Here is a 15508-nt window from a genome sequence, read left to right on the forward strand (position 1 = left end):
AACAGATTTGTAAGGATTTTCTTTTTTTTTTTTTTTTTTTTTTGTCTTCAAGTTTGACCTATTGTATAATATAGGCCATAGTTATCCTTGTATTAAACTAAAGAATTTGTCTTTTGTACTAACAAGTATCTGCTCACTGCTAAAACATCATGTAAAATGGATAGGTACGTAAGGCTCAAGGTTAAGATAAACTTTTTAGAAATTTTTAGGAAGCGTTCATAAACTTCAGGGCAGTATCTGAATCCATACCTCATGAACATTTGTAGCTATATTTTTCATAATTACTGAAGAAGGCAGCAATACATTTTGACCCAACATATCAAACGACACAGAAGAACCCTTTACTCAATCCTATTTAGTTTTCAGACTAAGTGCTAGTCAGCCATTCTGAAGACTGCTGGCTGCTCTACTATTTATTCTTCCAGCAACATTAAGCAGCACTGCTGCTGTTTTCTACGACTACGAGCTACATAATTTTATCGCTCCAATATGGGATTGCTCATTGCAAAGTCAGCTACTTAAGAGAAAAAACTTCAGTGCCCTTTTTTGTCGGGTCATAACATGTATTGGATGTAAGCACCCCAACTACTACTAACATCAGATGAAAACCAATTGATCACCAGAGAAGAAAACAATAATAATCTAGTGGGGTTTTCAGGATTATTTTTACTGTTTTGACATATAATTGTTACCAACAGTCAGCATCCAATATTCACGTAGCAGAAACTGGCATTAAATTCTTGACTTAACCCTTATCAGATTTCATCTTTCTCAGCAAATGACGTTCTTGCTTTCCCTGCTGCTTGCAGTCCCAACAACTCACTGTACAAACTACTCTGATGCTCTACTTGCATGAACAATCTATTTGAAAGACTATTCCGACAACAGCTTTTGTTTTCAAGGCTTTGATTTGAACAAACTGCAGCTTCTAAACAAGCCTGTGTAGGCTTCTGTAATGTTTTGGGTTTGGGTTTTTTTTTTTTTTTTAAATAGAAGCCAGTGAAGACATTAGTAACCATCTCTAAATTGAACTTCTATGAAAACAAGGGTTTCAGCTGCTGCAGTATGCAAAGATGATACTGTTCCAACTCAGAATTTCATCATATTGGCCAAAATCTTATAATCAAATAGACAGCGTGATATAAAGCAACAGGAGTACAGGAGTGTTCCCACACTTGGATCATGTTGTGATGTTTATTCCATTTTTTTTTTTTTCAATTTTGAAATGAATTAATATACATGCAAAATCAACAGCCTAGAAACAGAAAAGCTGGGTGTGCAGCTGCAGTGTCATTACCCAAATGTACAGAAAGATGAACGTCTGCTTAGGCAAAATAAGCTCCATGTCAATGTGACACTTCTACAAAGAATAAACCTCCCCAGAGCAGGTAGTAAATACAAATACTAAAACAAACAGACTCTGACCAAGCACAACTGAGTTTATTTCTCCTATAAATTTCCTCTTAGAATTAATAAATCTCAGGAATGTTTCCTAGCCCCACCCTTTAATAAATACTGGTATTTTCAGTAGGGTGAAAAGGGACAGCAGATATCCATTGCTTAAAAAGGCATGCCAAGCACCAAACAAGAAGTCCTTTCCGTTTCAGTAACTTATGAACTCAGCTTTCAGTTATCCACTGACTGACTCCTGGGGAGGACAGAGGAGGGAGAAAGAACACAGGGAATTTTACTACAAACCAGATGAAGAAACTGGCAAAATTAGCTCAGGATTAGAAAAAAGCTAAGTCAGAAAATTTTTCTGTTCCTCCACTCACATCATGTCTCTGCTTTACCTTTTATATCTGTAGAATGAGAATCATTTTAATTTGCCATGTTCAATATAAAAGGAACAAAACACGTTTGCTCTCTCTTCTTGCTAGTTTCCAAACATTTATACTATCCTTTCTTTTCAAGAGGGATGAGACTTAGTCAATGTTTGACTTGGAAACGCAGAGGGTGCTCGCAGTGTTACACTCTGTAGGAAGAAAATTCTTCACCCTGCTGAACAGTTTGAACGTAGACTTTTCCTGTCTATACCCAAAGGCGCTACCAAAACGGAATGGGGCTACTTTCACAACCAGCAGTTACCTGCTGCTTGCTGGAAGCCGGCATTGGAGTCCACATTCACAATAACCTCGCCTGTAAGTGAAACAGTTGCAGCATCTTTGCAGCACCTTCTTTAATCAATGGGCATCTGAAACACAGCTCAGTCAATTAGGACACTGTCCTTTAACGCCTGCCGAGTTCTTTCTGTGCCAATGAATCACTGGTCCCTGATGTTTTCTAATTTAAAGGTCAAATTTGCTATGATGGACAGATAGGAGCCATCTGGCTTTCCTATAGAAAAATCAAAAGCTTTTTTTGTTAGGAGGTGACAATGCTGAATACATTAGCTACATCTGAAGAGTGATGGTCTACCTCTTCCTTATGCAAAATTGGCTGTATAATTGACTCCAGATTTTAGTCATTACTACTTAAATTTATAGCACTGGCTAATTTAAAAAAGCCCAGCAATTAGCAGTTAGTGTTGGTGATGTACTGGAAATAACAAAAGCAAGTAGCACTGTCAGAAAAAGGTGTCATATGGGGAAATCTTGATTTTACTATCAGTTATGCATTGAGAAGTCAACATAAGTAGATTTCAGTCCCAGCCCATTTCGTGAAAACTGATAAGTGGAAAAGAATAAGCAGAGTGTAAAATGTAAGGGCTACCTTAGAAGGCAGAGAAAGGGAGAGGCAAACTGGGGAGAACCTTCTGCTACTTTTCAATTTAATTTCATTTTGTGAAGTTTTCTGAGCCAAAACAGGTTTACAGAAAAGCCTAAATGAGAGGGTGGCTGTAGGAGATGGTGTCATGAACCATGAGGTTAAGCACACTAGACTGAGTTTTCTTTATAAATGGTACAGAGAAGACAAAAGGACACTAAAGGATCAGAGAGACAACTAATTTCAAGCTCTGCAGCTACTTTTTCTTGGTCAAAAATTGACAAACATTTTACCATTAAACAAAGCACCAGGAATTTGAAGGGGGTTCCTATGGTTTTCAGGATGGGGCCAACTTTGTGCAGTTGGTAATCACTCTTTTCTGGGTTCTTTTATGGGGAAAAATAGCGATTGAAACTGGAGCGAAGGAAGTGAGTCACTAAAACAAGCTTTTCTCACAACTGAAAGGTACTAGCCAGTTTATCTAGTGACACTGGGTATGCACGCTGAAACTGCATAGCTAGTTGAAATATCAAGTTTTCCATACACTCTCAAAGAATAGTTGTGAAACTACAAACAGAGGTTTTTTTTGTTTTCAGGCCAATGCCAACTAACTCATTTTCAGTCCAAGTTTAGGTGTGAAAATGCATCATTAAAGTCAGGACGGATTTAATTTACAAAAACTACTGTTACGCAAAGCAAGCAAGAAGATACTGTCAAATTTTGGTATGCTCTAAATCAGCATCTCCAGTTGAAGTCATTGGGAGTTTCTGGTTCTTTTTAAGTTAACAGGAAGAAAATATCCACATTGTCATCTTTCTCCAATAAGTAAAATTAGTTTGTGTAGAGAAGAACGTGGAAGTACCTTCACAGATGACAGGAACAGAGCGCCCAGCTCTGCTTACACCATCCTGTGCCATAAACCATGTCAAACAGGTGTAATCTATAGTTATTGTAAAATAAGTTGTACATGACACAAGCTGCTGTTTCAATTTTGCCTTGACTCAATACATATTTCTCCCAAGACATTTCATAACTATTGGACAGAAACAATACCCAGACAACATGCTTTCATTTAGATTTCAAGCTTGATTATATTACATCCTGTCAGTTAACTCCTTGGGATGTCATGTTTTACTGGAAGGTAGATACATATTTTGGCAAAACCAGTCTCCAACTCTCAAGATCTTGCCTTGCCTTTTGTTCCTCAGGTTAGTAATGATACTCCTTGAGAGTGCTTTCTGCACTCAGATTTTTCTAAAAATTCTCATTTAACCTACCAGTCTGAAATTCTTAAAAAAAACCCAAAACTCCTCAGAATTCAAAGCATCCAATGCCTCACTGAAGAGGACATGTTCCACATAGTACTTTCTTTTATGATCTTACTTCGTTATATTTGGACAAATCAAGAAACAAAGTCCCAGGATTGTTGACTTCCAACCATATTTTCAGTCTAAGTAATGAGCATCCTGTTATAATACATGGACATATCACAGGAAGTGACAAAAGAGCACAAGAAATCAAGCCATACAACATGACAGTAGTGTTCCTTATTCTATTTCAGTTTATTTTACTCCAGCCATCGTTATCATACGGTGTATGCAAATGTTATTTTTATTTAAAATATATATATGATTACAAAAATTAAACCCTTCTTCTGGCTCTAAAAACTTGGTAGATTACTTTCTGAAAGTTTAGAAAAGGGCAACATCAAAAACATTTCCAGAGATGGCTTTACTTGCTAGTATGTTTTCACATCTTACTGTGTTTTTCACCAGCAGACAGATATTTCCTGCAACATAAAGCACCTCCCTGCCTACCAGAAATGAGGATGCATTATGTCACTTTGTGAAGCTAAAGATTAGACTGGAACCTGAGCTACCACCTAACAGCATAATGAGAAACTGTGGCCATTCAAAAGAAAAAAAAAACCCTTTCTTTAGAAGTAGTCTTCAGAATAATTCATGCCTACTTAGTAACAGCAGTATAGCTGCACCTAGTGAAAAATTCCAGGATTTCTACCAAACGAATTGTTCACCAAAATAACTGAAGCATAATACTCCCTTCAGTAAGCATTCCTTTCTTTAAAAAGAAAAAAACACTTTTTTTTTCTGACTACACAAAATTCCTTGTAGTTTAAACAAACTAGTATTCTGATTTATCACCAAATTTAGATAAGATTACCATTATCTTGTTACCTCAGTGACTTGACTTCAGCTGCGAGACCAAAGCCTCGCTGGCTCACCAGCCCCCTAAAGCAAAAATGAGGGCTCTACAAAACAGAAAATGAGTATAACTACAGCACCAATAAGGAAAATGCTGGCTATGAACTTCCACCTACCCTATTAAGCAGGATACCTTCTTAGATACAAAAACATTTGTACATCTCCACCTTTGTCTTCCACAAAAGTGGTATCACGGTTGAAATGGTTATTGACTGGACTCACACATCAAAGGTAATTTAATTTTACAGGTCAGTCCAAAATGGATCTTCAGCTAATTTGACTCTGTTGAAATATATATGGATTTTTTGTTTAAAGCTTTAAGGAAAAAAAAAAAAATCAATTGAGATGCTGAAAGCATTTATTCAATTTTCCGACAACAAGGTACAGTATTATCTTGTTAAATGACTGAAGAAACTTGACACTCAGCCCAAGAGATGCAAGACACCTTGTTCCTTTTTTTATTAGTATTAACAAAGCTTATAACTTATTTGAGACCGGCTAAGGACACAATATCCAAAACAAGTTTTCTAAGACATTATTTAAAAAAAAAAAAAAAACACAACCACAAAACAATCACCTATTCACCATTCTATAATGGGTTAAGATTATTCTGATCCTAGCCCATTTACAGCTGATTTGCTAGCTGTTTTTTTAAAGCAAAAAAGTAAAAACCAAAAATTGAGAATGAAAGAATACAGTTACTGTCATAGCAGCTTTGAACATAGTTGTAAAGCATCCAGTAGATCGTAACGCCAACAACTGTTTTATGGAAGGGTCCTCTGTTCACCTACTCGTTAGAGAACTCATTATGATATATTATTTTTGCATAAATTCCAGGAGTATATTCAAAGGACAGTTTTTGAACCAGAAGGACCAAACCTGAAAACTTAACAGGAGTTGAAAACAGCAGAGCTGTCAGAAAAAAGAGAATTTATATGAAGTAATGGGGAGGGTTGAGGAGTCTATGAATTACAAAGGAAACATTTATGAACAAGCTAAACAATTTGGTTATCTTTCTGGTAAAACCTTACTGTGTGGGTTTGGTTTTGTTTTTTAAAGTAACAAGCACACTGTAAATGAACTTCCAGAACTTGGGAAAGTAAAATCTTTTCCTCTCAAAAAATGTGAATACGTGAAAGTGATTTGCATTCCTTATGAGAAATAACTTGCCTTACTGGTTCAGTTCTAGCTCTTCTCACGTTTTAAAGCCTCTGTGAATAGACAGACTTGAACACATCGTGAGGGTAAAAGTTGCAGTTCACCAAGCTGCAGCATTGTCAGAGCTCAGTATCCCAATAACTAATTGCTGCATTTGATCTAACAGTGAACTTGTCATACACCAAATAAACGTACATTCTTTTAACGCAAAAACGACACTATTATTTGTACTTTTAAGGGAATTCAGAAGTAACCACATTGATCTAATTCACAGCTCTCAGAACTTTTTAGATTTTGCTTCCTTCCATGCTTTATGCTTATGTAAATCATGCTTTACATAATCTTGATTATTAACTATTGTACATCAGTAAACTGTACCATACTTAGCAGCGGTAGAAAAGACTTGTTGGCTTTTAATTCTGTATCTTGATTTGTTATTTTGAGAAAACTATATGGGAAATTTATATAGAGTAAGATAGTTTTGGAAGTCTGTAAAATACTCAAATGGTGCTAAGTCAGAACAATCCTTTGCAAATATTTCACAGAATCTAACTTCCTATTATCATTAATCACAGAAAACAATATACCCTTGGACAGTGCTTCTACAGAGTTCACAACCATAAAATGTGATACCAAGATACTAATAAGAAACAAGAATATTACATCTTAATTGGCAGGGACCACTGGGAGACTTCGTTTGATTAAAAAACGTCAGAGCTCATGCGACAGCATTGGAGGCCAGAGTGAACACTATCATGTAAAGCAACACTGAACGCAGGACAAAGATTAGTAAGATTAAAATATGTAGCCAGTCTCAAACTTATTGCTGCAAACATGAAAGAACCAACACTTCTGGAATTCAATGAAACCATCAGTTTGATCTTTGGTGACTATTTCAGTCAATGACAAACTTCTCAAAATTAGCCCCTGCACTACCTGTAGATACATACTTCAATTTTTCCCACTGTATCTATTTGTAGACTTCGCAATCTAAAAGGTTTTCCCATCCTTACTGTATCACTGAAGTAAAAAAAAAAGAAAGTACGTCTTTCCATTTTTCAAATAGGTAGCCAGAACAAAACATGTAATTTTTAGAAAGATGAAATTCATAGACATGTGCTGCAAGCATACTGTTAGAAAGGTCTCTTCCTTCAAAAGAAGGTCTCTACAAAAATGCAGTTACTCCCATCATCTACAACTTGGTAGGTATTGAACCATTTTGGTTTTCTGCTTTAAGCCTCTATCTCCCATGTTCTTACATGAGTAACTTATTCAATCTTTGCAGGGCATTTAGGGACAGAAGCGAGGTTCAAATATTCATACGGAAAAAGCATTAGCTGTCAGTTTCTCAAAAAAAACCCAAAACAACAATGAAGTGGAGGGGGGGTTGTCATCTTTACTACAAAATACAGCACTTCTGGCTAGCCCAGCCTTTCTGAATAGCTACATGAACTCTTTGTATCAATTTGAAACCAAGAAACTCTGAATAGAAATGCTCGAATTCTCACAGGCAAAAGGAAAGATTTGGTTCAAGTCACAGTTTAGTTTTTTTTAAGGTCTTTATATTAGAACGTGAAACATTAATTTAAAGATTCTGAACCTCAGCTTTCATAGCTTACTGAAAACACTGAAGAACAGGCTATGTTAGAGAAAATCCACTGCTCGAATAAAAATTACACTGAACTGATCTCCATTCGATACACAGGTTCTACAGTCTTTTGTGGAGCAGACAGTCCCTCATTGTAAATCAGGTTATAAAAAAACAGACAACAATTGCCTAAAATTTATGTGTAATGAAAGACAGATGAATATGCATCCAGTATATTTTAGTGTCAGTTGTTGCTGAAACATCAAATGGAGAAGAATGATTCAGGCTGGTGCAAAGGGACAAAATTAGAATTATTGGACACATTTCACAGAAGAGTTTGTTTTCACAGTAAACAAAAGTTTCATGATGATGAAGATACACCAGTCTACTGGTTTCATATGTTTAATAGACTGGGTTTATATCTACCAGTAAACTGGTTTTATAAGACCATCCATGACTTGCAGGATTCTAGACAAGACAGAATCTTCCACAGTATAGTCAGTGTTGACTGCTTCACTTATCAAAAATTTCATATGGTGGGATTACTGTAATTCTTTACAGATTACATTCTGGATTTAGCAGAATGCTAAAATACCACTTGGAACAGGGTGCTAGAGCAGACTCTGCACTACTGCGTGGATGATAAAGAGCAATTCTGTATTTATGGGCACATGTACTAAGTGATCTCAAAAGTATATTCTCCTATCTTTTAATTCAACGATTCCAGAAATCACTCAGGACTTACAAAACAGGAGCAAGTATTTTCAGGTCACCACTTACAAGTCAGTCACCACAAGTGATTGAAAATTTCATGACATGATGACTTAGGCTATTGAAAGACAAGGAAAGCTTTCCAGTTACCTTTTTTACAGTCTTGTCAGGTTCAAGAGCAATATCTGGAATGTTGGCATCCACCATGAGGGAAAATAAGTTCAAGATCAAGTTGGAATACCTAAGCAGAAGAGCAGATTAGGTAAAACACTTTGTAAATTGCACAAAAGACATTTTGTTAACAACTTAAATTAAGAACTCATCATCATTTTAGTGTTAACTCAAAATGCTTCTTCAGATGAAATGCATTCATAGCAGCGTAGTTGAAAATATTTATGTTAAAAACATAAGATTCACTGCTGATATCAGGTAAGTTTAACCCTCACGCTGTCTCAAACTGCCAAAACTGAAGAGACTGCTCTGGTTTTTTGTTGTGATTTTATAAAAATTGTCAGAACATTTATTCAGATACACATAAAATATAAACTACGATTTCAAATATTGTAAGATTTAATACCATCTTCTACCTCTAGTAGGACAAACATATGCTGGAATATTGATTCAAAGGTTATTTTTTATTAAAAAGGATATCAGTAATACAGCAGCACTATGTAAATTAGCATTCAAACAGCTGAAGTCTTCACAATTACAAGAAATGATTTTTCAAGTTGTTGCAAGGGCTTTGCCATAACAAGTTGAACATAAGTGATTTAATCAGAACGAAGTCTGCAGTTGTTCAGTTAAGCTGCAATAACATTGGTAAGCATGCTACACTTATGAAGTGCAAATGTCACTTATAACCATTATAAAAGACAAGACACGAGTATAGTTTTCAGTTTTAACATGGTGTTGGAAGTACTAATCTTTTAAAGAATACCATTTTGCCCTTGCAGGAAATTAGCTGCAAGTTGCTTTATGAAAGGATAATTTTCAAGCTGTTCAACATAAACTGAAACTTCCCTTCCTCTGGTAAAGAGATCCTGTCCCCTTTCAGAAACAAAGTGCATAACTGATTTCAAAATCTGAAATATTATTTTGCTAAGAGCACTAGGAGCTTCATAGATGATAGAAAATGAATTCTTAACAGCAAAACTCGTTTATTAGCAAGCTGCTGAATATATATAAGCTGACAATTGCAAGGAGTACAAAGTATTTTAACTACACAAAAGGACTTGCTTCATAGCCATATTTTATAAAGTAAATACTGCTCAACAAAAATCTCTCTAGAAAAGCATAATTCCATCTAAGTTTTAACCCTTTATAACACAAACATTTAAAATAAACTGTTTGGGCAGAGATGTTTTGTGTCTGATTTGTTTCAGCTGTTCTGCATCACTTTCCTGGGGGTGAGGGACTGAAATCAGGAAATTTTTTTTTTTTTCACAGATTAAAAGGTAGAAAGAAAGAAAAGCTACACTACCTTTTGTTTTAGCTCTGGGTAAGAAATCTGGCAGAGAAGTTGCTTTGGTGCCAGGACAAGACACCACAGGTTTTAACAAAAACTTTTTCTACTTGCCTGAAACAAGCAATTCTTACTTTAAACATACTTAAAGCTTACAGCTACATTCTCTTAAGTCTCTTCCTAGATCACTGGTAGCTTCCATTGGTAGTTCTCCCTTTGAACTGACCTAGGAGTCCAGAGTCTCAGAGTGCCTTTTGCTCTTGAACCACACAGAGAATAAGAGCTTATGAGCACTACAGGTTACTGGGGTCATTCAAGCGGCAGGCGTTTGTAAAAGAGTTTTTAAAGGTCTAGGCATCATTGCTAGATGCCAGGTAAGAGCTGGTTCTGTTCCCTACAATGAAGTCTTTTGGCTCTTGGTACTTATAGTAAAAGCATAAAACCATCTGAAGAACCTCATTTGAAAAAAAAATTCAAGAAAAGGTAATTTTGGGGGTAGTATGCGGTAGGAAGAGACAAAAATCAGGAAAGAGCTGTTCACCATACTACCTGCAGGTCTCTCCTCTGCCCCTCATCCCAACATTCCTTTAACTTAGTAACCAATTATATAGTGGTCTAAGGATGAAACAGAGCTTATCACGTAATTTGTTAGCTGCCTCTAGGATCCTTGTCACATTTCACAGGTTTTTCGAAAATTTATTCAAAACCTGGGACTTGACAGGAGAGGTAAGAGCTTCCTACTTTATAGACAGTTGGCTGTCATGCTTCCCATAGGCAACATCCTTGGCAAATATGCCAAGGTGTTCACAACTGGTCAACTGACAGCCCAAATTCATCCTAACACTAGACATTTTGCTGAAAAACCTTAGTAATTTGTTCTGTAAAAAACAGACAAGTACCTTTATCAGGCAAGTTGTATCACTTATCTTTGACATCTGTGTTACAAAGGCCTCTGGAATGGCTGACCTACGTCCATAGCCAGAATGAACTAGCAGCTCAGTTTTTGTAGGTTTAAGGAGCATCAATTAAAGCACCTAAACCTGACGTTGAATCTTTCTCACATAAATGCATTCTTTGTTTTCCTCAAAGACCTGTACAAATTAGTTTACAAAATAAACGAGCACTCAGCTGCACTGGAGGTTGATTAAACTTACAGCTTGAACATGAAGTGCTAAAAACACAGAGACCCTGCACTGCCCAGCTACAACCTTTCCAAAGAATCAGCACTTCCCAAGGGCCATCATAGCTTTCCACTTGTTGCCTATAGTTTTGTTTTTTTTTTTTCATTCAGATCTATATGGCCTCCTCTGTCCACTACACCACTGATTTGATGAGTTGGGTTGATGGTTGGACTTGATGATCTTAAAAGGTCTTTTCCAACCTTAATGATTCTGTGATCTGTGAAAAGAAAATGGGGAAAAACACTGGTCCAGCTAGCTGGATATCCCCATCCACACAGTGCAAATCTCAGCTCAAACTACAGCTTCTGTCTCCAGTTACCTCCTACTCCTTTGTCCCTACCTATGCCCACTAACTCCAACCAAGTATCAAACTAACACAAGGCAAACCCTTATTTGGGAAGGAATAATACAATCTAGAACCTCACCCTGGGAAAAGCTCTCAAATGCTGATGCTGGATTCTTCTCTGCTGGATCCTGCTAGGGATTTGTAAACTGGGAATTCACAGAGGAAGGGAAATGCTGACACGTAACAAGACTTGAACATCTTTTAACAGGCTCAACGGGTATAATGAAGGTGTAAAAAGACTGCTACAGCCCAAGTGAGGATGCAAGTTCTGCTGCCAGCCACAATTTGCCTTGCAGCACATTCAGAACTCAGAGGCTGCTCCTTCATTATAGCACTACTGACAAACACACAACGGATCACTCTTGTTCAAAAAAGTGGAAAGCATCTCCTTCACCCTCTGAAAAAAAAACAAACAAACCCAACAAACTGCACACTAATGACCATAAGCCAAACCGCTTCCAACCTAAACCCATGTACAAAATGAATCTTCCACTTACAAGTTTTAAACTGTTTTTATTTGTTTTCACTGTGCAACACCCATACTACCAGGAATCCTAAAACACTGAGATACAGCACTTGAAATACGTAGAGAACTGTGTATACCCCAGGGAAATAAAGAAGAAAGGATAAGATCCAAATTGATGGAGATGACAGAGTTCGCATTTAGTCTTGGCAATCAGAGGTTATGAGGTCATGCTACTTGGCCGGAAGAAGTATCTGTAAATGGGTTTGTGTCAACAGGCAGAACTGTTAGAGCTAAGCCATTCCATCTATAATTATTCTTTTTTTCAATAAGCAAATAAACTTAATCATTTGTAGTTCTAGCTACTTAATGTAGTAGTTACAGTAATACCAGTATTTCTATCTTTGTTGAAAGCCTTAAAGATATTTATCCAGAACCATTTAAAAATACTTTCCTATTAAATTGAACAAATATTGGATAGACTAAAATTACAACTACAATCCCTGACATTAAAAATGAAACCATCTTGATTTACAGTTTAGTCTTATACCTAAATTACTGCTACATTCCACACCTAATGATGGTATCTGTAGCATTACATAAATGAATGCAATGGATAATCCTTCGCTGACACAACAGACCTTTCCATTGAAACAGCTAGGCCTAAACAATAAAAACAACACAAGTATTTCACAAACAAGGAACAGAGTATTACAAAACAGTTTTAAGCAAAATTTAGAACATAGAATATACCTTAGCTTCCCTGATTGTTTTCTGGAGTCATGAATATTGTTTGCTGATAACATGCCGCTGTTTTTTTCATGCTAGTGATTTGCTTTTAACCCATTAACAATGTCAGTTCATAAACCAACTCCTTACTCTTTCTCCTTTTAACAAGGAGGGAACTACCTGCGGCATTTTTATTTCGGATCATTGACCACCTACTTTTCATACTACATGTACTTTTGACATATGCTTTTTATATTAATAAATTTTTTCCACACCTTTGGAGGTTTACATTACGTAATCATGATACCAAAGTGAAATTCTCTCATCTCTATGGAAGATGTATTAAATTAATCACTGGATGGACCAAAAGCGCTTACCTGTGTTCTGTTCACACAGAACAAAGCTGAGCTACTTGGCTCAGAAAGTTGATGGTTAAGCAATATGGTCACTGCAAAAGAATGAAGCTGATTCCAAGTCTAAAGGAGAGATCTGTTGGTCGGTAAATAAATACAGTCTAAAGAAGTTTTAGCTGTCACAGTTCCAGGTATCTACAGAAACTGCTAACATACTTGATTTTCACTACAAGTAGGTAGTTTTCGTCCCACAGGACCTGAACCCAACTAAGCTTATGTATGCCATCTTCAAGCCAAAGAATGTGATCATCACTAATCTAAACTGGTGAGGAGAAAGCAGCAAATGAGTAATGACTTAGAGTGAAAAGGAGTTACTTGATCATCAACAATCAAAGAAAATGTTGCTTAAGGGCAAACACATATCCAAAAAGCAAGATACAATTTAATACCCCAGAGTTATGAAAAAGCTATTTAGGTTATTAAAAAAGCAAAACTAGGGACCTTAACTTGAAGGATAATTACATTCAAGCTCTACGTTACACGAATGCTGTGATGTTTTCATTCCTTTGTTTTGTACAAGTTCCTGTGTCTATGTTCAGACTTGAAACAAGTTTTGCATTTTTAACAGAAATATTTTCTCTGATTCATGTACTCCTCTCCTGCTTTATGGTGGTTCTAATAAACTTTAGCATCAAAATAGTATTGTTACCTGCGGAGATGGAGAAAGGCTGTGTAGCACTGCTTACGGAACTCTTGGTACTGTTCACTCTGCGTGCCTCCCATACCTTCCACCATCTCCTTATTGAGCTTCATTGGGGGAGGTAGAGGCTTAGGGTCCCGACCCAAAATATAACCAAAGTCAATGTGAAATAGTTTACCTGTGGAAGAAGGAATGTAAGAAAGAAAGGAAAACATAATCCCTTAACTTCACATAGCATCAAATCTTGATGCAAAACTTCGGGGGGGGGGGGGGGAAATCTCTAAGTGCAATCTCTAGATGATGCTAAGCAGCTCTCAAAAAAATACAATCCACTGGTTTTTTGTAAGACTCATAACTGTGTATTTTAGATCTTCAGCTGCCAATCTGAAATTATGGGTTTAAAAAAGGAAAGTTGATTTCAAATTTAAGAGTACAAGATAATAAACAAGATGAGTTTTTTCCTGTTGTCTTTTTTTTTTTTAAACATATGCAGTATATTCACAAAGACTGAATCAATGTTAAAACTGGTCAGTAGACAATAAATGCACAGTTATATAACAGATACTACTAATTCTTTATGCCTTCTTTAGACTTTGTGAGCAAATTAAGATATTAATACACACATTGCATTGCTTTTAGTATCCCATTTGGTTGCTGTTGTATGAAATATGTTATTTCAGCTATACGTTAAATTTACCAAGGGGAAGATAAGACTCATGGTCCTAAGACCTTTTGAAGCCACTAAATTCCAAAGAAGAATTCAAAGCTGTTTCAAAGTTCATTAAGCAACGTTAAAATTTATCAACAGTTTTCAAATACATTGAAGAAACATCACTACAATTCTACCTGAAACTGTATTTCAAATGTGCCAAAGTTTGTCTTACACTTTTTCAGCACTAAAATGCAAGAGTTGCATCATTTTATCACTACCTTTCCCTTCTCAGATCAACTGACTACATTTAAAATGTTTCTGCAGCATTAACTTGACAAAAACTTACATATATCTCGTTTCAAATGCTCAAGGCAACTTCCCTTCCTATCAAGAGCTTGTATGCAGCTATATTGTTTACAATGTTGCTCAGACCTTTACTAGAGATTATTCACCATACTTCCTTTTAATAGTACTGAACTGTATGTGCGATGCAATAGGCGGCAAAATGAACAACCAAAACACCAGCAACTCCAAAAAATTCTACTAAAACATTTAGATAATCTGAAGATTAAATATTATATAAGTATACAAACAAAAATGTTGTCAACAGAAATCAAAATAGTACAATTCATAATTCTTAGGAAGCCAGTTTTGAGGAACATTCTCGACTCACCTCTTAAGTGGAAAATATTGACCATATAAAGCAAAAAAATATTTTTTTTCAAAGTGATCTGCACACAAATTTTCAGTTCGAAACGCATAATTTATACAATGCTTTGGGCCATACCAGAGCTGCATTACAGAAAGATGGTAAGAATTCAGATATACCAAGAAACATTTACATAAAAAATTTAAAAAATAATAACATATGAAATCTGTTAAGTGGTTTCTTTAGGACAGACAGAAACCATCTTCCTGAACTCTGCGGTAATGAGGAATCAGGAAGTAAATTAAGAAGTACAAAAGGGTGATGTGTGTTTGAACCGTTTCATAAGTTTTGCATCCAAAGCAAAGCTACCCAATGACATTAATAAAGTTAAGTCTTATATGTCTAATTTATAGAGGAGAATGAAATGTGTCTACAAGATGAAAGATCTTTTAAACAAGAAGGTAGAAAATTATTACCATGATTATTAGCTAGACAGTCACAGACAGCACAGATCATACACAGTCTTGCTTCAGAATTATGAAACTGAACAGTATTATGGACAGGGATCTGTTTGCCAAAGGGTATTTT

General features: G+C 36.1%; 1 protein-coding gene across 1 annotated transcript in view; it reads right to left on the reverse strand.

Moving 5' to 3' along the window:
* Positions 1-15508, reverse strand: part of PIK3C3 (phosphatidylinositol 3-kinase catalytic subunit type 3) — a gene marked incomplete at both ends in the record, with an annotated part of 75733 nt that overhangs the window by 6487 nt on the left and 53738 nt on the right. The window contains 2 exons of the mRNA XM_082013731.1: positions 8536-8626; positions 13629-13797. Of these exons, the coding sequence (XP_081869857.1) occupies positions 8536-8626; positions 13629-13797 (260 nt within the window). The remainder of the gene's footprint in view (positions 1-8535; positions 8627-13628; positions 13798-15508) is intronic.

This window comes from Phaethon aethereus (genome assembly GCF_964289735.1).
Source record: "Phaethon aethereus genome assembly, chromosome: Z".
In the NCBI taxonomy this organism is placed as follows: domain Eukaryota; kingdom Metazoa; phylum Chordata; class Aves; order Phaethontiformes; family Phaethontidae; genus Phaethon; species Phaethon aethereus.